This window comes from Bubalus kerabau, chromosome 12 (genome assembly GCF_029407905.1).
Source record: "Bubalus kerabau isolate K-KA32 ecotype Philippines breed swamp buffalo chromosome 12, PCC_UOA_SB_1v2, whole genome shotgun sequence".
Taxonomy (NCBI): Eukaryota; Metazoa; Chordata; class Mammalia; order Artiodactyla; family Bovidae; genus Bubalus; species Bubalus kerabau.
Genome location: NC_073635.1, coordinates 17077888 through 17102204, shown reverse-complemented (window position 1 = coordinate 17102204; position 24317 = coordinate 17077888). Strand labels below are relative to the sequence as shown.

At 38.8% G+C, this 24317-nt stretch overlaps 1 protein-coding gene across 1 annotated transcript; it reads right to left on the bottom strand.

The window, feature by feature from the left end:
- LRRC63 (leucine rich repeat containing 63) lies at positions 1-23042 on the bottom strand. Its single transcript, XM_055543112.1, has 9 exons — positions 23030-23042; positions 21416-22087; positions 20412-20480; positions 16424-16584; positions 11254-11352; positions 8637-8773; positions 3990-4073; positions 2799-3038; positions 1-244 (listed from the first exon to the last, which is right to left on the bottom strand). Exons 1-9 carry the CDS (start codon positions 23040-23042, stop codon positions 1-3), a joined length of 1719 nt encoding a protein of 572 aa, XP_055399087.1.
- Positions 23043-24317: the final 1275 nt, after the last annotated feature.

Here is a 24317-nt window from a genome sequence, read left to right as displayed (position 1 = left end):
TTAATGGTTTTTAAAGTGGGATTCATAAATCACTGTAGGATTCATCAATTCAGGATTTAGAGATATTCTTTTTTCAGGAACATGATCGAAAACAACATTGCTTTCCTTTACTTTCCTATAGCAGGAAGAGGAACAGACATAAAATATAACAGGAAGCTGTGTTACTCCAAAAACATCGTAGGATCGGATGATGCGAAAGCCTTCACCGAACATTGGCCCATGGCACCGCTCGCACTGTGATGTGCTGCAATGAAGGAGACGTCACTACCAGAGCAAAGACATTTTGCTTGACGCTATGTCAGACTCAAAGCAGTATGAAACACGGCCTTTCTCATTATTGATCTTACCCTCTCTCTGAGGATTTGACATACACAAGTGAAAAATTAAATGCTAAAAAAAATCTGTACAAAATAATCCTAATTTTCTAGAACAGGAAAGTATAGCTTTAGAGTAAGAAAACACCCTAAGGACAATTCCCACAAAATGTGTATAAAATAATCCTAATTTTCTAAAACAGGAAAGTATAGCTGCTCCTATATGTGACCACAGGGAATTTTTCTGTGTTTTCCAAATTTTTTATAATACATACATATCTTATTTATCACTCAAAATAAATATATATGCTGTTTTAAAGACAAAGGGACTATTATAACCTAGTGTAGGATTAGTATCCACATGTATATATTCCATGTCTGTGAGGTCCATATGTATTCCACAGTCCATGGAGTCACAGAGTCAGACATGACTGAGCACACACGCATGCAGGCATATTTCTAAAGGCTCACAGTTCAGTTCAGTTGCTCAGTCGTGTCCGACGCTTTGAGACCCCATGAATTGCAGCATGCCAGGCCTCTCTGTCAATCACCAACTCCCAGAGTTCACTCAGACTCCCATCCATTGAGTCAGTGATGCCATCCAGCCATCTCATCCTCTGTCGTCCCCTTCTTCTCCTGCCCCCAAACCCTCCCAGCATCAGAGTCTTTTCCAATGAGTCAACTCTTCACATGAGGTGGCCAAAGTACTGGAGTTTCAGCTTTAGCATCATTCCTTCCAAACAAATCCCAGGGCTGATCTCCTTCAGAATGGACTGGTTGGATCTCCCTGCAGTCCAAGGGACTCCCAAGAGTCTTCTCCAACACCACAGTTCAAAAGCATCAATCCTTCGGCACTTAGCCTTCTTCACAGTCCAACTCTCATATCCATACATGACCACAGGAAAAACCATAGCCTTGACTAGATGGACCTTTGTTGGCAAAGTAATGTCTCTGCTTTTGAATATGCTATCCAGGTTGGTCATAACTTTCCTTCCAAGGAGTAAGTGTCTTTTAATTTCATGGCTGCAGTCACCATCCTCAGTGATTTTGGAGCCCAAAAAAATAAAGTCTGACACTGTTTCCACTGTTTCCCCATCTATTTGCCATGAAGTGATGGGACCAGATGCCATGATCTTAGTTTTCTGAATGTTGAGCTTTAAGCCAACTTTTTCACTCTCCTCTTTCACTTTCATCAAGAGGCTTTTTAGCTCCTCTTCACTTTCTGCCATAAGGGTGGTGTCATCTGCATATCTGAGGTTATTGATATTTCTCCCGGCAATCTTGATTCCAGCTTGTGCTTCTTCCAGCCCAGCGTTTCTCATGATGTACTCTGCATAGAAGTTAAATAAGCAGGGTGACAATATACAGCCTTGACGTACCCCTTTTCCTATTTGGAACCAGTCTGTTGTTCCATGTCCAGTTCTAACTGTTGCTTCCTGACCTGCATACAGATTTCTCAAGAGGCAGGTCAGGTGGTCTGAGATTCCCATCTCTTTCAGAATTTTCCACAGTTTATTGTGATGCACACAGTCAAAGGCTTTGGCATAGTCAATAAAGCAGAAATAGATGTTTTTCTGGAACTCTCTTGCTTTTTCCATGATCCAGCGGATGTTGGCAATTTGATCTCTGGTTCCTCTGCCTTTTCTAAAACCAGCTTGAACATCAGGAAGTTCACAGTTCACGTATTGCTGAAGCCTGGCTTGGAGAATTTTGAGCATTACTTTACTAGCGTATGAGATGAGTGCAATTGTGTGGTAGTTTGAGCATTCTTTGGCATTGCCTTTCTTTGGGATTGGAATGAAAACTGACCTTTTCCAGACAGGTCAGTTAAAAAAAGACACCGGCTCATTAGTACTTTTAACAGTAGCACATGAATGGACTATTCACAGAAGTAGAAATGTGAACGTCCAAGAACCTCCAAAAAAATAAAGATTCTCAATTTCAGTAGTAATCGGGGAATACAAAACAAAATAACAAAGGAATGTGTTCAGTCATGTCTGAGTCTTGTGACCCCACGGACTGTAGCCCACCAGACTCCTCTGTCTATGGAATTTCCCAGACAAGGATATGGAGCAGGTTGCCATTTCCTCCTCCAGGGGATCTTCCCAACTCAGGGATTTGAACCCAAGTCTCCTGCATTGGCAGGTGGATTCTTTACTATTGAGTCACCAGGAAAGCCTCGTGGTTCACAGAAAAGACTTAACTAAAACTGTATAGAAGTTGCCAGCTCCATCTCCGCAATCTGTCCTTCATCTTAGATTTAAGTAATAGCTTGAGAGTATTAGAAGATAGGCTGAATTCAAACTATATTATTATGCCAGAAAAGCCAGAGGAACAATCTAAAGAATTGCATGTGTGGTGTGGTGTGGTGTGGTGTGAGATGTGTGTGTTTTAACTATAAAACTATCATCTGGCCCTATAATAAACTGTATTTTAAAAGCTTAAAAATGTGTCTTGGTAAAAAGGACTTCAGAATTTGCTCACCATTTTAGTAACTTTTGGATTTCCTCTGGGATCACATTATAATATTTATGTAGATTATTCTTTAGAAAGAACAAAGCTGTAATTTGAGTAAGATGTTGTGGATCATTCATAGAGGTCTCTTTCCAAAAAATAGGATTAGTGAAATTATTCTCAAATAGGATTTTTTTCAGGTTAAGCTTTAAAATTCCATGTGGAAAGCTAGTCAGTTCATTTCCATCAACCATCAATTTTTCAAGTGATCTGCAAACAAAGGAAACCATATTTTAAAAGGAAAAAGTGGACATCTGTCCCCATGCGCCCCAAAATTGGTATAAAACTTAGTAGTAATAAAATGTGAGTGTCAAGTATTTCCTTAAAATCCAGAGATTTAACTTAAAAAGCAACCAACTGATATATTATGCAAATAAGCGCATTTGTGTACAGGGTACCGTTAAAGCACATGTTTTGTGCAACAGGTCATCACTATGGAAAAAGAAAGAATCACAAACATAGCAGAGTGAATGTTATACTACATAACGTATAATATAATAGGGATACAAAGAAAATTTATTTTCATAGACAAATTAAACATCAACACATGCATTTTGTTTCATTCGGGGGAAAAGTCTCAACTATTAGTTGAGGCAGCAATGGGGGGAGACAGACCATTGTGTTAGGTGAAGCTTTTTATAAAATATTAAGGAAAAAAATGTGTTTATGAATTTTAGGGAAGGAAAGATAGCCAGTAATACACTTGGAAAATTCAGTGGAGTTCCAAAATTAACAAGGGAGAAAAAAAAAAGAGAACAAATAGCATCTTGAAAAAAAAAATCTCCAAAAAAAAAAAGAAAGAGATATGAAAAGGAGAAAGTGAAGAGACAGTAAATACAATGTTCAACAGAAGGCAAAAAATTAAATATATCAGCCATAACAAATATGAACAGGCTGAATTCTTCTATGAAAATATGAAGATGGTTACACAGGAAATTAAATAATTGGTCAAAATATTAGAAAAGCAGAAATAAAATGATCAAATTTTACTAAAGATAATAATGCTCCTTAGAAACCAACTAAAATCTAGTAAAAGGCATTCAGAGATAAGATAATATTTACATAGTTTGATTTTAAATGAATGTAAAGAAGTAAATAACTGTATTTTGCTCTATCCTTAAGGGGCATATGTTTTGTGGGTACTTACTACTTGCAAAATACCTGAGTTTCTGGATATCATTTGGAATAAAAGCAATACTATTGTAGGAAATATCAAGTTCCTCAAGATAACGCAAGCAAAATAGCCTTTAATAGAAAGAGAAAATGAATTGTAAAAATGTTTATATGCTTATCATGACTGGATATAAATCATTTCATTCCTCAGTAGGTGGAAGTACAGAGATAAATCATATATTTTTAAGATGTTGAAACTTATACAAATAGGCTTTTGTTTACATTATAGATGGTATAATTACAATAATTTTCCTAAAATAATTCATCTATCTCTTAAGACTGATTAGAAATGTTTGGAGTGGATAAAGCCCCACCTAGAAAAAAAACCACCTGAGAAATTCCTTGTGCTCAGCGGTGTCTGACTCTTTGAGACCCCATGGACTGTAGCCCGCCAGGCTCCTCTGTCCATAGGGTTCTTCAGGCAAGAATACTGGAGTGGGTTGGCATTTCCAAGGGATCTTCCTGACCAGGGATCAGATGTCCTGTCCCCGGCATCTCCTGCATTGGCAAGCAGATTCTTTACCACTGCGCCACCTGAGAATACGCTGAGAAATTCTTAACAATATTTTAAAATATATATTTTATTGGTTGCTGTATTAGTTTCTAGGACTGACAGAACAAATTCTCACAGTGTGGGTGGGCTTAAAACAACAGAAATTTATTCTCTCACAGTACAGAAGGCCGGAAGTCTGAAATCACGGTATCAGCCGAGTGGGTTCCTCTGGAGGCTCTGAGGAAGAAGCTGTCCCTTGGCCCTCTCCTAGCTTCTGGGGGCTGCCAGCAGTCCTTGGTGTTCCTTGGTTTGTGAGGCATAACTCCAGTCTCCATCTCTGTCTTCATGTGGCCTTCTTATGAGGACACCATTTATTGGATTTAGAGCCCCCTCAAATCCCACCCTAATCAAGTATGACTTCTTGTTAACCAGTTCCATCTGCAAAGATCCTATTTCCATATAAGGCCTCATTCTAAGGTTCTGCACGGACATGAACTTTTGAGGGACACCTTCCAACCCAGTGCAGTCTCATTAAGACTTTCCTAGGGAAATATCCTTGATTTTTCCTTCCATTAAGCGAAGTATGGTGCTCAGTTGCTTCAGTCATTTTTGACTCTTGAAACCCCATGGACTGTAACCCACCAGGCTCCTCCGTCCGTGGGATTTCCCAGGCAAGAATATGGGAGTGGGATGCCATTTTCTTCTCCAGTTAAAGTGAAGTACTTAAAAGTAAGAACCAAAGAATACGAAGACTAAGGCAGAGAGTCCTGTCTGGAGGGTGGAAGTGGGAGTTGCTTCTTGAAGACTGGAATGGAAAGGCTGAGTATGACATTCACCAAAATTCCTAGTAATTATCCCGTCTTTGTGAATGCTCTTATCAAATACCTTCCTGTTTTCCATAAAGATGCAAGGTTACTTGCATGATTATTAACTAAAGCACCATGAGCAGAATATTTCATAACTTCCTACTATCTTTGTGTGGATTGTAATGGTCCTCATGATCCGTCCCCAGGCTACTCGTCCAGCTCACCCTATATTCACATATAGGCCAGGATTTGTTTGCTAAAATTCCCTGAATTAGCCCAGTTCTCACATATCTCCAGTTCCCCCAAATTTGACCCTTTGATAAATAGCTTTCTTTTTTTAAGTCTTGACTTGGAAGTCAACTCTTCCAAGGAACTCTTCCTGAATTTTTCAGACTAGGTGAGCAGCCTCTTCTGTGCTTCTCTGTTTACCTCTATCAGAGAATTTGTCACGCTGTGTGACAAATGTCTGTCTCCTAAACAGTGACATTCTGGAGGCCAAGGATTCAATTTTACATTTCTATGTATCTAACGCTTTGCATGCTGCTAAGCACATCAAAAGTACTTAGGAAATCACAACTGAACGAAAGGCATGGTGGTTATTGTTCAGTTGTGACCCCACAGACTGCAGACACCAATCACTGTCTCCCAGAGTTTGCTCAAGCTCATGTCCATTGAGTCAGTGGTGCCATCCAACTGTCTCATCCTCTGTCACCTCCTTCTCCTGCTGTCAATCTTTCACAGCATCAGGGTCTTTTCCAATGAGTCAACTCTTCGCATCAGGTGGCCAATGTATCAGAGCTTCAGCATCAGTCCATTCAATGAATATTCTGGATTGACTTCCTTTAGGATTGACTGGTTGGATCTCCTTGCAGTCCAAGGGACTCTCAAGAGTCTTCTCCAGCATTATAGTTCGAAAGGTGTGGTGATCCTGGTTAATTTTAAATCATTTGCTCTGAGAAATGAATGAGATCAAATAGAAAAGCAAAAAAAAAAAAAAAAAAAGGATAAACAAACCTTTTCAGTTTAATGTTCATCTTAGACTTTTTCACCTCTGGAAAGAAAATATTAACACCGTCTGTTCCGATTTTTTATTTATTTAAAATTATGTTATTTCACTTTTTTACCTCAGGAAGTTTCTAGAATCATTTTGTCTTTCTTTATTTCTTTAGTACAGGCAAACTAGTCTGATTCCAGGCTTTCATCTTTGATGATATATTCTTGTTGATTGTGATGTTTAATTGGGCTTGTAGGCAGCACTGAGAAAGCTAAGAAACTATAGGCTCTAGAGATGAAATTTATCTCATTTATATAGGATTTTAGAGAGCGATCTGTTTTAGAGAGCAATCTGTTTAAAAATCCTCAGTTTGGTCTGACGATCTATACCCTACTAGTAAAAAATCTATCACAATTTTTAGGATGTATAGAATGTTTTACATTTATTTCATTGTTTTATTTATCAGCACATCATTGAGCAATGAGCTACTTAAACTAGACCCCTGGTGATGGCTCTGAAGATTGTGCCAGCATTAATAATTGCATGTAATAACATCACACTACCATGGAAATATAACTGTTATTTATGGAGAGCCTATCATATGTTCATGGCAATTTAGGATGATCTTAGTGGTCACTGGACCACTGCATTACTATTAATATTATTTACAGATTAAAAAAAAATGGAAGCTATAAGAATATTAATAGTTTATCCAAGTTAGTATGAAATCAAACATACCACTCAGTTCTTCAGATATATGGGCATAAAGTAATTCAATCCCTGTCTTTAATCAATAGCAATATGGGAAAATAAATTTGTGCATTTTCAGAATCAGCTCTTACTTCAGGTATGAAGTAAGTATGTTCACAAGCATGTTCTTAGGTTCTTTATTTCAAACAGCTTCTCTCTCCCAAAGAACATGCTGGCTAATCAAATCAAACTGTATCAGAAAAGCAAGGCAAAACTTTCAGTCTGTCAGTTAAAAGTGGTAATTTTCTATGTCATTTTCTCCTGTTATCCACTGAGAAAAAAATTAAGATTTTTTTTTAACCTTTGTTATAGTCAACGCCTGCATAACTTCAGAGGGTGAGTTGTGTGTACATATGTGTGTATGTACACACAGAAACAATTGTAGACATGCGTGTACACACAGATTAATATACTTCAGTTACTTATCTCTGGCCACTGAGAGTGTCTACAAGCAATATCATTCCAGTAGCAATTGGACTATCCAGCACCCAGCTCTTGCTTTTTAAATACCATCCTCCAATTAAAAACGAAATAGGATTTCCTAAGAGAAATGGCTGATTCTCATATCAAGGCAGGGCAAGGCACTACAATTTATGTTACTGTGGAGATATAGAGGAGTTAAACAAAAATAAAACCCATAATGCAATATCTTTACTCCCTTAGAATTGATTCTTTCTTTTTTAATACATTTTATGTGTGTTTAATACATTTTATATGTATATAAGTATTTTTACACAGTAATGATATGATTTTTACATACTTTTTAATTTTTTAAATGACCAAATAGTTTTACAATGTATGAATATAGATCTTGTTGGATTGTTAATTGCAAACAATGCCAGATGAACAATTTTATACACAAATTTTGATGTACATTTTTAATTACTATAAGAACCCTCTTTTGCAAAACATTATTCAACTCTTTAAGAGTCCCTGTGCTCTTAACTTGTTGCCCTTAACTTACATTCAGTTTGTTAAAATCTAACTAGAAGAAATACCTTGTTTTGGCATTTGGTTAGGGTTTTGGTTCAAAACTTTCATTAGGAGTTAAACAGTTACCAGTCCATATGTGGAAAAAAAAAAATCCATCTCTTTTATATCCATATGTCAACATTCTTATTGGAGTTTAAAGGATCTGAGATATCATACAGGTAGATTCTTAGTTTATAGATTAGAAAATTGAGGTCTAGAATGGTTAAGTGATTTTCTCCAGATCAAATAGAAAATTCTCAATTATAAGGCTAGAATTCTTAATTCCAAGTTCAGAGTTCTTTCCATATCCAAAGAGGCTCCCTAGGGATAGGTATAAAGTTCTCACCTGAGCTTCTTTAGATGACTTCATCCATACTCAGACAATGCATGTCTAGATGTGCATTTACCACCCCCACATTAATTGCCATCAATGTAGCTTATAGGTTTTTTTTTTTTTTTTTTTTAACAAGATAAAAAGAATCAAGTCAGCTAATGGGAGCAGAAGAAGAATTATCAAATGGCTCAAAAGTAGCTAGCTGCTTTCAAAAGGGAGATTGATCCTTTTCTAAATTATAAATTCTTTATTTTCTCTGTTTATAATCTCAGACTATCAACCTTACCCAGGTGGAAGAGTGGTAATCAAATTAAAAGCAACATTCAAAGATTTAAGGAGTTTAAGTTGTTGAATTGTAGACGGGATTTCTTTGATAGGATTATTTCTCAGATTCAGTATTTGTAAATGTTTAAGACAATATATCTAAGGAATAGAAAAGAGAAATAAACATGAGTAGGACAATAAACCCTTTGAACTAAAGCAGAAAAATCAGTAGGTTACACTCATTTTTCTCAATATATCACATATCTCAATAGGTACCTTTGCTAAGTCTTCAAAATAGCTAAGCCTCATTCATATCTATGATCTGGTAAGATAGTGTAGCTACTATACTTATATATCCTTGACTCAAGGATGTTCCTTTTCTAAGTGGGGAAATCATCCTGTTTAATCAATCTCGTGGTTTTGTAAGAAGCAACTATGCAAAGAATGAGGAATGTAAGAGATACCTGTGTGATATATCTTCTCCTATACTTTTATTTTTAACCTCTTTGTCTCTTTCACTCTATCTCCTTTAGACAGAATATCACTGGGGCTTGTTTTTTTAAATCCAGTCTAACACACTGTAGTTTTTGACTGGGGTGTTTGAATGTATTCACATTTAATGTTACTATTGACATGGTTGGGTTTATATCACAGTTTAACTTTCAGTGTTCTATATGTCTTGTCATTTTTGTTCTTCCTCTGCTGTCTTTGTCTGCATCAACTGAATATTTTATAGTATAGCATTTTAATTACTGTAATGATTTTTTCCCCACTATATTCTCCCCAGTTACTAGTGATTACTAAGGCTTGTGATATCCACCTTGACTTATCAGAATCTACTTCAGATTTACACTAACTTAATTCCAGTGAGATATGGAAATGTTACTAAATAGCTCTATTCCCTCTTCCTTTTTTGTACTATAATTGTTATACATACTACATTCGTATATGTTACAGACCTGCATTATTTAATTACCACTGTATGTGATTTTGTGGCTAAGAGAAGAAAGGAGACCAAGTAAATATTTATATGGTTTGTTACAGTTACCATTTTTGCTTTTACTTTTTTCTATCTTAAACTATTTCAGTAGGCTCTGTCCTCTGCCAGCATCTACCACCTTGAATTTTCCATGAAACTTGTAATAAATCCAGTCACCACATTTATGCCAGCCTCTGGTCTTCTATTCATTTCTTTTACACTAAGATAATAACTTGGCATCATTTGCCTGCCCCTAGTAAAGCACTTCCAAGTCTGGACATTGCCATTTTCATTGGAATATTTTATCTATAGCTATACAGCATGGATTTGCCTTTTAATGGCAAGTTCCACTTATTTCTATCACTTTAAAAATGAGCACTTTATATTTTACAACAGAAAATCTCCCATACAGTTATACGTTTTAGTGGTTAAAGTAGTCTTTGACAGATCCATATGTCTCACATATAACTGTTTAGAAGAAAGGTTAAAATTAACAATGAAGAACTAAGATCCCTACGCTCCTCAGGAATTCTTGTCAATTTGTCTCAGTCAAATTAAGCAAACTAGTGTGACATACTCAAAAAGAAAAAGTAACTCTTCTAGTAAAAATAAAAACACAGTTGTTGTTGAGTCGCTAAGTCCTGGCCAACTCTTTGCAACCCCATGGACTGCAGCAAGCCAGGTCTCCCTGTCCTTCACCGCCTCCTGGAGTTTGCTCACACTCGTGTCCATGGAGTCGGTGATGCTACCTAACCATCTCATCCATGGGACATAGTGAAGAGTTCTGACAAAATGTGGTCTCCTGGAGGAGGGAATGGCAGACCACTCCAGTATTCTTGCCATGAGAACCCCATGAACAGGACGAAAAGGCAAAACACAATATTACAGAGAAATTAATGAAAATGTATGTTTTCAATACTGCATATTTGAAACAGAAAGCAAGTCAGTTTGCTGGAAATCAGTTTGTTTTAAAAGTCAATATTCTGGATATCAATTCACAAAACAACAAAACACCCCATGACCAATTAAACAATGACTAAAGACACAGGAAACATAATCTGTCCTGAGCTTCCCTGGTGGCTCAGATGGTGAAGAATCTGCCTGCAATGCAGGAGACCTGAATTTGATCCCTGGATCGGGAAGACCCCCTGGAGAAATGAATGGCTATAATTGTCCTCATTAGTCATAATGACTTATTTACATAAAATGACACTGAATTACCTCTTCCCATATCTGATTATCCTTGATATGTTTTACTGAGCAGAATATCCTATTTCAGCCTACGATAATTAATACTTGTTACAACATCCTATTACCTGGTCACTAAAGATTGTCTTTAAAACTTCCAATTAACATAGATAAGGTATATCTTAGATTTTATTCAGAATCAGGAAAAAAATAATTTTACATGCATTGTTTAATTATGAGAACATATTTGAGAACCAGACTATAACACAGTCTTTGAGGATTGTGTCATTCGGACATCCTAAGAAAAATGTACTATACTTTCGGTACTTTTGAAAGTAAGCCTTTTGGGATGCAATCCAAAATACATTTACTTTACAGTAACTCCACGTACCATAACTGTCTATTTTAAACTAATGATTATTATAAATAGTAAGAAATCATGACAATCTATACAATAATAAAATGGACTTACTTCTGTGGGGAAGTAACAGATGTTATTATATGATAAATTAAGATATATCAATTGGAAAGCCAAAGGTGTTAGATCTGGACAATTTAGGAGAAAAAAGCCCTAGAAGAAAGTGACAAGAGAAAAAGTTAATTATTTACCATGCACAAAATATTTTATACAAAAAAAAAAAAAGAGTTTAAAAAGATGAGCACATAATCTAAATGACAATGTTTGATATAATAGCAAGCCTAGAATAATCTTCCATTCATTTACTTTAGCCTTTCATGATAATAATTTCTTAAATATGTGAATAAACAAAATAGAAAAACTACCAAGTATTTATGCATGTAATTAATACAGTGTTATATGTGTGACAGGCATTATTTCAACTGATAACAAGCAAACTCTTATTGACTGTCCACTACATGCTGAAATAAATAAATATATTTTATATTTAATTCTCTTTACCCCCTATTTTTCATGTCTCTACTTCTATTTCTCTGTTATCTTTTTATTAATCTAACATCTATCTAAGATTTTTAACTGCCTAAATATGCTAGTTTCTGACTTAGGAAGATGTATCCCTTAATTTGGACTAAAATTTTTCCATTTTATCACAGTTGTTGTATTTATTGGGAAAATACTGTTCTTATTATTTCATTATTTTCTGTTTTAATGTCTGAGAAAATGTGGTGATTTCTCCTTTTTAAGTGTTGAATTTGGTGTTCAGAGTTTCTTTTTTTCTTAATCATATCATGGATTTAGCAATTTTATTAATTAATTAACAAAGGGTATTGATCCATAGTTTTCTTGTGGTGTCTTCATCTTCCTATGATATCTGGGTTATACTGATAGCATAAAATGTGTTCTGGATTGTGATATTTTTACTTAGTAAAAAATACATTTGGTCATCTGAAAGACCAAAATATATTTCTTATATATAGTTGGACTTCGTCCATGGTTCCTGGCTACCAGCTCCCAGAACCCTTGGAATTTCCTAGATAATAAGAGCAATGGGAGCATTTTTTGCCATAATAGTTATTTCCTTATCTTCAGTTCCTGAAGTTGCTTCAGAGCCATAAAGGCAAAATGGGTGTCTTGTTATTCATAACAAACCCCTTTATTGCACAACTGTCCTTACGTAAATGCAGTAACTTTTGAAAAGCTCCTAAGGATGGAGACTGGTTATCAGAGGAACCCACCATGTGATTAGAAGGTTAGAACTTTCAATCCCCTCACCTCTGAAGAGGGGGACGATTAAAGACTAAGCTCAATCACCAATGGTCAAAAATTTAATCAATTATACCCATTAATGAAGCCTCCGTAAAACCAGAAGAACAGGGTGTGGAACGTTCCAGGCTGGTGAATACAAGGAGATCTGGGAAGAGCAGCACCTGAAGAGAGTGTGGAACCTCTGAACCCTTTCTTCATATCTTCCCCAATGTATCTCTTCATCTGGCTGTTGATTCATATCCTTTAATATCCTTTGTAATAAACCAGTAATCAAGAAAGTAAATCGCTTTTCTGAGTTCTGTGAGCCACTCTAGGAAATTAATGGAAGCCAAGAACCGGGCTGTGAGAATTTCTGGTTTATGGCCTGTCAGTCAGAAGTATGGGGCTTCCCAGTGGCACCAGTGGTAAAGAATCTGCCTACCAGTGCAGGAGACATAAGAACCGTGGGTTCAGTCCCTGGGTTGGGAAGATGCCCTTGAGGAGGAAATGGCAAATCACTCTGGTATTATTGCCTGGAAAATCCCATGGACAGGGGAGTCTGGTAGGTTACAGTTCATGGGGTCGCATAAAGTCCAACATGACTGAAGCGATTTAGCATGGACATGGTCAGAAGTATAGGTAACACCTTATGATTGGCATCCTGAGTTGGAGGGGGTCCTTGGAACCTCCAATCTGTAGATGGTTGGTCTGAATCGCAGGTCAACATCCTGGGCTTGTGATTGGTGTCCGAAGTGGAGGGCGGTCTTGTGGGACTGAGCACTTTCCCTGTGGAACCCAGTGTTATCTCTGGATAGATACTGTCAGAATTGAGTTGAATTGTAGAACACCCAGCTGGTGTTCAAGAATTGTTTTGTGGCGTGGAATTCCCCTATTCAGCAGTGGAATTGGGTTGTGTCCCTATCTCTTTTATTTTCTGGAAGTTTTAGGGAAGTATAGATGTTCATTTTCCTTTAAACAATTAGCAAAATCCACCCATGAAGCCATTCAGTCCTGCATTCTTCTTTGTTTGGAAGTTTTGATTATTTATTAAATCTATTTACATTTTAGGGGTCTGGTCAAATTTCTAGTTGTTGTTGAGTCAGTTTTGTTAATTTGTGATTTTCTAGAAAATGTTTCATTTCATCCAGGATATTTAATTTGCAGGCATATAACTGTTCCTACTGTTCTCTTATAATCCCATTTACTTCTGTGTTTACTTATAATCCCATTTACTGAAGCCAATAGTAACTTTTCCATTTGCATTCCTGATTTTATTTATTTGTCCCTTCTGTCTTTCTTTTTAAGTCTAGCTAAAGGTCAACTTTGTTGATCTTTTCAAAGAACTAACTTTTGGTTTCTTTGATTCTCTTGCTTTCCTTTCCTATTTCATTTATCTCCATTCTAATCTTTGTTATTCCCTTCTGCTAATTTTGGGTTTAGTTTACTCTTTTATTCAAGTTCCTTAAAGTACAAAGTTAGGTTATTGATTCGAGATCTTTCTTTTCCACATATCTATTCCCCACACAAACCAGTGTATCTCCCAACATCAGTATCTCACATACCAGTATGTTTTGTTATAATCAATGGACTAATGTTGCTATCACTCAGTAGCTAAGTCATGTCCAACTCTTTGTAACCCTATGGACTGCGGCATGCCAGGCTTCCCTTTCCTTCACTATCTCCAGAATTTTGCTCAAACTCATGTCCATTGAGTCAGTGATGCCATCCAACCATCTCATCCTCTGTCGTCCCCTTCTCCTCCTGTCCTCAATCTTTCCCAGCATCAGGATCTTTTCCAATGAGTCAGCTCTTTGCGTCAGGTGGCCAAAGTATTAGAGCTTCAGCATCAGTCCTTCTAGTGAATATTCAGGGTTGATTTCTTTTAGGGCTGACTGGTTTGATCTCTTTGCAGTCCAAGGGACTTTCAAGAGTCTTCTCCAGCATCACAGTTTGAAAGCATCCATTCTTCAGCTCTCAGCTTTCTTTATGGTCCACCTTTCAAATCCATATATGACTACTGGAAAAATCATAGCTTTGACTATACAAATCTTTGGCAGTAAAGTGATGTCTCTTCTTTTAATACACTATATGGGCTAGTCACAGCTTATTTTTCAAGGGCAAGCATCTTTTAATTTTGTGGCTGCAGTCACAGTCTACAGTGATTTTGGAGAAATCAAGAAAATGAAATCTGTCACTGTTTCCACTTCTTCCCCTTCTATTTGCCATGAAGTAATGGGACCAGATGCCATGATCTTTGTTTTTTGAATGTTAAGTTTCAAGCCAGTTTTTTCACTCTCCTTTTTCACCCTCATCAAGAGGCTGTTTATTTCCTCTTCACCCTCTGCTATTAGGGTGCTATCATTTGCAGATTGTTGATATTTCTCTTGGCAATCTTGATTCCAGCTTGTGATTCATCCAGTCCAGCAATGTGCGTGATGTACTCTGCATAGAAGTTAAATAAGCAAGGTAATGATATACAAGGAGCCTTGACATACTCCTTTCCCAATTTTGAACTAGTCCCTTGTTCCATGTCTGGTTCTAACTAACTGTTGCTTCTTGTGCTGCGTACAGGTTTCTCAGGAAGCAGGTTAGGTGGTCTGGTATTCCCATCTCTTGAAGGATTTTCCACAGTTTGTTGTGATCCACACAGTCAAAGGCTTTAATGTAGTCAATGAAGCAGAAGTTTTTTCTTGGAATTCCCTTGCTTTTTCTATGATCCAACAGTTTGATCTCTGGTTCCTCAACTTTTTCTAAATCCAGCTTGTTCATCTGGAAGTTCTCGGTTTACGTACTGTTGAAGCCTAGCTTGAAGAATTTTGAGCATTACTAACATTAGCACATCATTATCAACTGAAATTAAAAGACGCTTACTCCTTGGAAGGAAAGTTATGACCAACCTAGATAGCATATTCAAAAGCAGAGACATTACTTTGCCAACAAAGGTCCGTCTAGTCAAGGCTATGGTTTTTCCTGTGGTCATGTATGGATGTGAGAGTTGGACTGTGAAGAAGGCTGAGTGCCGAAGAATTGATGCTTTTGAACTGTGGTGTTGGAGAAGACTCTTGAGAGTCCCTTGGACTGCAAGGAGATCCAACCAGTCCATTCTGAAGGAGATCAGCCCTGGGATTTCTTTGGAAGGAATGATGCTAAAGCTGAAACTCCAGTACTTTGGCCACCTCATGCGAAGAGTTGACTCCTTGGAAAAGACTCTGATGCTGGGAGGGATTGGGGGCAGGAGGAGAAGGAGACAACAGAGGATGAGATGGCTGGATGGCATCGCTGACTCGATGGGACGTGAGTTGGTGATGGACAGGGAGGCCTGGCGTGCTGCGATTCATGGGATCGCAAAGAGTCGGACACGACTGAGTGACTGATCTGATTTGATCTGATCTGATCAACCTAAATCCAAAATTTATGTCAGAGTTCAAACTTTGTGTCATAGATTCTATGGGTCTTGACAGGTGTATAATGAAATGTGTCCATTATGATAATATTAAATCATACAGGATAATTTCACTTCCCTAGAAAACGCCTTTGCTCCTGCTGTATGCTTCCCTCCCTCCCCCACAACCAGCACCCGCACTGACAGCGTCACTGTCACTGTGGTTTTGCCTTTCTAGAATTTTGTTGTTGTTGCTATTCCTCGTTCGCTCCATCACTGCCTCCTTGGCATTCAATTAATTTTTTGTAATCTGTCATGTTGATTCCTTTCTCATGCTCTTTTGTGTATATTTTATAGACAGCTTCTTAGGAATGGTTACCATAAAAATTAAATTGGCATCCTAAATTTAAATCATCTAGTTTGGATTGATACCAAGTTAACTTCCAGAGAACACAAAACTGTTCTTACTATACAACTCCATTGCCCCAGCCACTTCATGTTCTTTCAATACCATGGAGAGTAACCTAAGTTAGGAAACCTAGAGAAAAAATGCCTGACAATACAACAGGAAATTGCCATTAAAAGTATCCAGCATACCTTAAGATTAAGTGCATTTCTTCCATGGATTTGACAGTTTAGTATGGCCAGGTTGGTCATGGCTACTATTGTTTCATAGCATGTTGCCACAACAGTCTTGAAACCTTCACCTTGTATGACAGGTGCCACTGTAGGTTCTATTTTTTTAGATTTAATGCTACCTAAATAAACAAAACAAAACAAAACGTGAAACATTAATGTGTCATCACTTAGAGTGAAACTTAAAAGGTATTTGTATTGTAACAATTGTTGCTGTTACTGTTTAGTCACTAAATCATGTCAGACTTGTTTGTGATCTCCAGGCTCCTCTGTCCATGGGATTTCCCAGGCAAAAATACTGGAATGGGTTGCCATTTCCTTCTCCAGAGGATCTTCCCAACCCAGGGATTGCAGGGATCTCCTGCGTCTCTTGCATTACAGGTAGATTCTTTAACACTGAGCCACCAGGGAAGCAGTGAAAAGTGAAAGTGTTAGTCACTCAGTTGTGTCTGACTCTTAGGAACCCCATGGACTATAGCCTGCAAGTCCCTCAGTCCATGGAGTTCTCCAGGCAAGCATGTGGAACAAGTAGCCATTCCCTTTTCCAGGGGATCTTCTTGACCCAGGGATCAAACCTGAGTCTCCTGCATTGCAGGTAGACTCTTTACCATCTGAGCCACCAGAAAAGCCTGGTAAGTCAACAGAAGTAGGTTACCTAGATACATCCTTTGGAAGAGATTCCTTTTAATCTTCAAACCTCATGTTGGAGATTCCCTACAACCTTCATCCACCCAACCTCAGTTGGTTCTACTGGCCAAACTTTTAAATATTAGATAGCACAGTTGTCTTTCAAAAAGAAAACCATAAGCTAATAGATTTCTACCTCAATAATTTAGATTCCATCAGACTTTTGTACTATATATAAAAATATATGATTTTACAATGAATTACAGAAACAACTTCTTGCTCCACAAAATGAAGAAAGGGTACCATATAAACATATCTCAGATAAAGATCACATCCCAAGGAGCAACCTTGCTTTTTTCCTTAATATCACCTTGACACATGATTCCAATACCCTATGTAACTCGGTTTGAAGACCTCACACAAGGAAAGGAAAGTGAAAACCTAAACAACTCAGGAGTAGCCACACAGCAACCACCTGCATTTACTTTATCATGATCCTTGTGGGTTTCACCTTTCCTCAAGAATGGTCTACTCAAGGGATTTCCCTGGCGGTCCAGTGTTTAAGACTCTGAACTTCAAATTCAGGGGGTGAGGGAGTGCTGGTTCAGTCCCCGGCTGGAAAACTAAGATCCCACATGCAGCTTGGCCAAAAATAAATAAATAGAACTATCTTTTTTTTTTTTTAAGTCCTATTTAAGCAGACAGCCAGGAGTGGCAGGAAGATATTTTGAAATATATTTTACATTCCCAGCCATTCTTGCTGTATTACTTGTGCCAACAAATGTTACCATCTCAGCAGGTCTTATATTATGCTTCAGTGAAAAGAAATGGGGCATGCTAGACCAGAGACAACAATGTTCAGTTGTTAATTTCTAAAATAAACCCACTTCAGATCAACAGATGTGAAAGTTAGCCACAGAATGAAGATGTATGACGTGATACAGAGATTCCTTGTCTTGTGGGAGGGACTACAGCAACAGGAATGGAGAATGAGTGAAGACATAAGTCTGCGGCCTGCTTTCTGTCCACCCACACTCATGGCTAAGCTCACACAGTTGGTTTTTGATTGAAAGGTAGGGAGATGGAGGCGGCAGAGGTGGTTAGAAATTCCCTGACAGATCTCTGAAGGATCTGAGGATGCTAAAACTCACCTGGAACTTTCAAAGAGGGAAACATCAGAGAGGAATAAACTCTGTAAGTTAGAGACGCTAACCTGATTTGTTCAAGCCTATGACGTGCAGGGGCTTCTCAGTGGTTCAGTGGTAAAGAATTTGCCTGCAGTGCAGGAGATGCAGGAGACGAAGGTTCAATTCCTGGGTCAGAAAGAACCCCTGGAGAAGGGAATAGCAACCCGCTCCAGTATTCTTGCCTGCAGAATCCCATAGTCAGGAGCCTGGTGGGCTACAGTCCATGAGGTTGCAAAGAGTCGGACACGGCTTAGCGACTAAGCACACACACGCACGTGACACGGAGGACACCCAGAAGGTAATTTATGTCACAGACAGGGACAGGAGCGGCTAGAAGGCTAGTGTGCGCAGACAGCCCTGTGGTTGCTACAGTTAATGATATTACACACATTTGAAACTATATCTGAATGTTGCTGAGAGAGTAAAGTTTAAAATTTTCATCAAGAAAAAATTGTGAAGTGATGGGTATTAACTAAATTTATTGTGGTAATCATTTTACCATATATTGATGTATCAAACCCTTTAAATGTATACAGAGTTACATGTGAATTATATCTCAATACAACTGAGGAGAAAAGAAAGTTTTATGGTTGGAGTGTTCTTCTGTGTAAAGTGTGAGATTGAAAAGTGTTAGCCACTCAGTCGTGTCCGACTCTCTGAGATCTCAAGGACTAGAGCCCGCCAGGCTCCACTGTCCATGGGATTTCCCAGGCAAGAATACTGGACTGGGGAGCCATTCCCTGCTCCAGGGGATCTTCCCAACCCAGGGATCGAACCTGGGTCTCCTGCATTACAGATTCTCTACTATCTGAGCCACCATCTCCTACTAAACACATCCATTGAATCACTCATTTGTTATATTATGCTTCCTGTTCTAAAATTTTATGTGATTATTTTTAAAAACAAAAATTTTAGTTCTCTGATAAAATTCTCCAACTATTTTTTTTCAACATAGTAATCACAATTATTTTAAAATCCTCATTTAAAAATTCTAGTATCTGAACATGCGATTCTCATCCTATTACCTATTTCTTTCTACTGGTTTTCAGACATTTTATCCTGTTTCTAGGATGTTGAAAAAAATTGTGATTTTACAATTTAAAGCTGGACATTCTGGATAACAACTTTAAAGGGTCTGGATAATATCATCTGTCTCTAGGTTTTCTTTGACTGGACAGGAAGGATCACTGTGATTTATCAAGGATTGGTTTTGAGTTTTGTAGGGGATAACCTATTTTAGTTTTGTCCTTTCTCCTCAAACACCATTTTTATTCCCAAGGCATGGGTCCTCTGGGTCTTCAGCTGAAAGCTTACCAAAGCCCTTGCACTTCAACAGAGCTTGAAAACTTTAAGGATTGTCTCCTGTGCAACTGGTAAAATTCATGCTCACTTAGCGTCTCAGCCAATGTTTCCTGCTGTGTTCCTTAGTGCACTGTCCAGCGCACGCCCAGTTTAGAGACACCCAACACCCTTAACACCTGTGGGTCCGTTTCTACTGCTTACTCTTTCTGCCAGTTCCCATTCATTTTGTCTTTCTTTGTGTACCTGAAAACTGGGAACTGTTAACTACACACTATTTGTGAAATTGCTTATAGAAATAATGTGAGGTGTAGGATGAAGTAATCTTTCTTTAAACATGATTTTTCATTTGTTTCTGCTCAGTAACTAAGGTCAAAGCACTTAAAACAGTGCTGGCACATGGCAAGGAGCTGTCATGATGCCATATCATCCTTCCCCACTCAGATTAAGAATACTCTAGCTTTTATGATCCCAACATCAGTACAAAGTTGGGTTTATAGTCAGCACTTTAAAAACAGTAGCTGGGGACTTCTGTAGTGGTCCAATGGTAAAGACTGTGTTCCAAATACAGAGGGCCCGGATTCGATCCCTGGTCAGGGGACTAGATTCTGCATGCTGTAACTGAAGATCCTGCATGCGGCCCCCAAGACCCGGCACAGCCAAAAAAAAAAAAAAAAAAAAAAGTTGCTAAGTAAATAGTTTAAGGAACTGATAATGAGGTGTGACATATATGTGAATCACACACATATACACAAATGCACAAAATCACAAATACTTCCATGGCGAGAGAATCATACATATAATTTTTTAAAGAACAATATAAACCTTCTATTTACCTTCAGGTAGGCTCAGCATGCTTTGCTTTGGGACAGTTTCTGTATGTTCATGTTCTGTTACACGGCTTTCTAGAAAAAAAATTAAAATAGGACCATGGTTAGATGTGCATGAAATTTCATGTTGAGGATGTTAGGACATTATTATAATTGTTCATCTTTTAATGCATTGAGGTTACCCATGGAAAAAAATGCACCCAGGAAGGCATCCATCTGCACTGGCATTCTGCTTCTAGAGTTCATCAAAACCACCTTATGGAGGCCCATTCATTCCTACCGCTCCTTTTTATGAGCTTCTGTCCGTCTAGTCAAGACTATGGTTTTTCCAGTGGTCATGTATGGATGTGAGAGTTGGACTGTGAAGAAGGCTGAGCACCGAAGAATTGATGCTTTTGAACTGTGGTGTTGGAGAAGACTCTTGAGAGTCCCTTGGACTGCAAGGAGATCCAACCAGTCCATTCTGAAGGAGATCAGCCCTGGGATTTCTTTGGAGGGAATGATGCTAAAGCTGAAACTCCAGTACTTTGGCTACCTCATGCGAAGAGTTGACTCATTGGAAAAGACTCTGATGCTGGGAGGGATTGGGGGCAGGAGGAGAAGGGGACGACAGAGGATGGGATGGCTGGATGGCATCACTGACTCGATGGACGTGAGTCTGAGTGAACTCCGGGAGTTGGTGAGGGACAGGGAGGCCTGGTGTGCTGCGACTCATGGGGTTGCAAAGAGTTGCACATGACTGAGTGACTGAACTGAACTGATCCTTTGAAAGGCTTTATCTGGTTTCCATCACCACCGTCGGGGGTCGAGTTTCCAGTCTGTCCTTGCCAGACTGGCAAGGTCAGGATTTCTGTCACTGCATTCTGCCCCATCTATTAAATGTACAGGCGAAAAGGAATCCCATCATTCTATCCTGCAAACCCAAGCGGGAACCACCATGTGCTGGGATGCACCTCTGCCTTTGCTCTACTTGACCCCATTATTACAGACCATCTCCAGACTGGATTTACCTATCACAGACTGTCTTAGAGGTTTCCTTGGTAAAACTGGTGACGGTAGGAGCATGGGACCTGGGAAATCAGTAATATTGAGTGTCACCGTTCGGCTGCGTACACGGTCAGACCACTGACGGGCTTTCACAGGCGTCCTCGGTATAGGGATCGGCACTGTTGCGCTTAAACGAAACAGGGGCTGCTTAAAAGTATAGATGTTGCTCTCTTGTAAAAAGTGGTCAGAGTGAATCTCCTTGAGCTTGGGACTAGGCACTGAAGGAGTGGCACTTGGAACTCTGGAGAACTCCGAAGAGAGAATCAGAATGTCTTTTAAAATGCTGGCGTAAATGTTTTGTATTTTTAATGGCCCTTCTGATTTCTCTGGACCTTCCATTTTGCTTACTTCTTTCCCAAAAACCCGAGCTGAAGCTGAACGACACCTGGGGAAAAATATGGAACCAGTAGCAGTCTCTGGAATGTGCCAATAGGCTTGCTTAGAAGATTTTCTAGTTGTTGAAATAGTCATCACTCTTCGTTGTACATGATGATCAAGGAAGAGGTTTTGAATACTGACAGGGGTTTGTGCTCGATCCCTTGGAACGACAGGAAAACTAGTTTTATCTCTTTCAAAGGAAGTGGTTTTTTCTTGAATGAAGTGTACGTGTGGTAGGCTAGTTTCACCAGTCCCGACTAAACCAGAAAAAAGAAAAAAGAAAGCAGAATTAGATTATGTTTATCAAGGTGTCAGGAGCAAAACTATTAATGTATTAGCATTCATAGCTTTTTTAATCCACTCACCCTCCCTCACCTTCTTAAAATGTTTCTGTATATACTCACTCAATTATCAGGACTTTTGTTTAGCTAACAGGGATAAAGTTTGAGTGAGTAACTGGAGAACTAAAAAGGCTAAACTGTGTTAGAGTATGGAGCTATTCTTGGAAGAATAGAATGGATGGAGAAGAGCATGACATAAAGGGAGATTTTTGAACAGTTGCCACTAAAATCTGGCAATATAGAAGGTTAAAATGGCTAGAAGTTGGGTTGTTTATTATTTATCATTATCTCTTCCTCATCTGAAACTTCTTTGAGGAAGGATTTACATTTCTTTTCAAAGCCAGATGTCAGACCAAGGTGTCTTTTGAGCATGATAGCATTCTGATGCTGGCTAAAGGTACCACAAGTTTATCCGGGTTACAACCAGAAGTATTCTTTTCTCTCTTAGGTCCAGAAAATGCAATGTGCCTGCATTCTTAGGGACTTCACTATATCCTTTCTCTTTCTGATGTGATGGAATGTTAAATGACATTTTTGTCTATTGTCTCAGTTGAGCACAATAAGTGATGAGCACTTCAGTATTTTAATGAGGAGAGAGTAGATTCGTTAAGGCAAGATTTGGCCAAAGCAAGTCCAGCTCTCACCTGTTGTTCATACATTAGAGATGGCAAGAGCGTGATCTGTATTTGTAGAGAGAATTTTCTCTGAATAGAGCTCTTGGAGTGTTTTGTGTTTCCCTGATCTTCCTCTCCTTATGGTGGGTGAAAGAAGGATTTATCCCCACTTCTAACCAAGTTAGGGTCTAAATCATCTATAGAGAACAGGAGTGTATGCCACAAGGAGAAAATAATATCTCACCTCTCTCTGCCATGGTTTCCCCACCCTCATAAACCTACAGAGTAACAAAAATGATTCAGCCCTTCCAGTGCTGTGTCTCAACTGCAGGAAGACAAGAGAATCCTTAAATCTACTTGATCTCTACCTCCTGGCAATGGCACCCCACTCCAGTACTCTTGCCTGGAAAATCCCATGGACAGAGGAGCCTGGAAGGCTGCAGTCCATGGGGTCGCTGAGGGTCAGACACGACTGAGCGACTTCACTTTCACTTTTCACTTTCATGCATTGGAGAAGGAGATGGCAACCCACTCCAGTGTTCTTGCCTGGAGAATCCCAGGGACGGGGGAGCCTGGTGGGCTGCCGTCTATGGGGTCACACAGAGTCAGACACGACTGAAATGACTTAGCATCTACCTCCTGGCATTTGGTGGTGGGGAGGGGGAGCAGTGCAGAGACTCAGGACTGATGGTCACCTTCACTCTTAGCTCCTTAACTCTTCCTCCCCCATAGCCCCCACCTATGAAAATACCAGAAATTATGAATGAGGCAAGAGAAGCAAAAGAACAAGGTATTTCTCTGGGCTTGTCTAAAAATTAGCAGACCTAGTCTGAGTTGGGTGAAAGGGCAAGGTTTAACTGCATGCTAGATGAAAGTATCGATTTAGATTGGACTTGTGGTTTAATAGGACTTCCCCGGTGGCTCAGATGGTAAAGCATCTGTCTAGAATGCGGGAGACCCATGTTCGATCCCTGGATCAGGAAGATCCCCTGAAGGAAATGGCAATCCACTCCAGTACTATTGCCTGGAAAATCCCATGGACAGAGGAGCCTGGTAGACTACAGTCCATGGGGTTGTAAAGAGTCGGACATGACTGAGTGACTTCACTTCACTGTGGTTTAATACCTAAAAATGAGACAAGGCTAAAAGATGAAAGAGACTAGAAAAGCCTTGGGAGAGAGATGTCACATCTGATAAAGGGCTTGCATCCAAATAAAGAGCTCTTAAATTCAACAAATAAGAAAACACGCTAGGACTTCGCTAGTGGTCCAGTGGCTAGGACACTGGGTTCTCAAGGTAGGGGGACCAGGTCTGATCAGTGGTCGGGGAGCTACATCCTGCACTCTGCAACTTGCAGACAAATGAATAAATATTTTTTTTTAAAGCCAATGAACATAGATACTCCAGCCTTATTTTGATTAGTGTTAGTATGAGTATCTTTCTCTGTCCTTAAGATACACCCATTTTAATGCAGAGTTCCAAAGAATAGCAAGGAGAGATAAGAAAGCCTTCCTCAGTGATCAGTGCAAAGA

Bases quoted from the DNA above. Each gene is read 5' to 3' on its own strand.
- LRRC63 (XM_055543112.1), bottom strand. The intron at 11,353-16,423 runs GTATGCTGGATA...ACTTTCTTCTAG, and splicing joins GAAATGCACTTAATCTTAAG to GGCTTTTTTCTCCTAAATTG. The intron at 245-2,798 runs GTGAGCAAATTC...CCTTCATTGCAG, and splicing joins ATCCAAAAGTTACTAAAATG to CACATCACAGTGCGAGCGGT.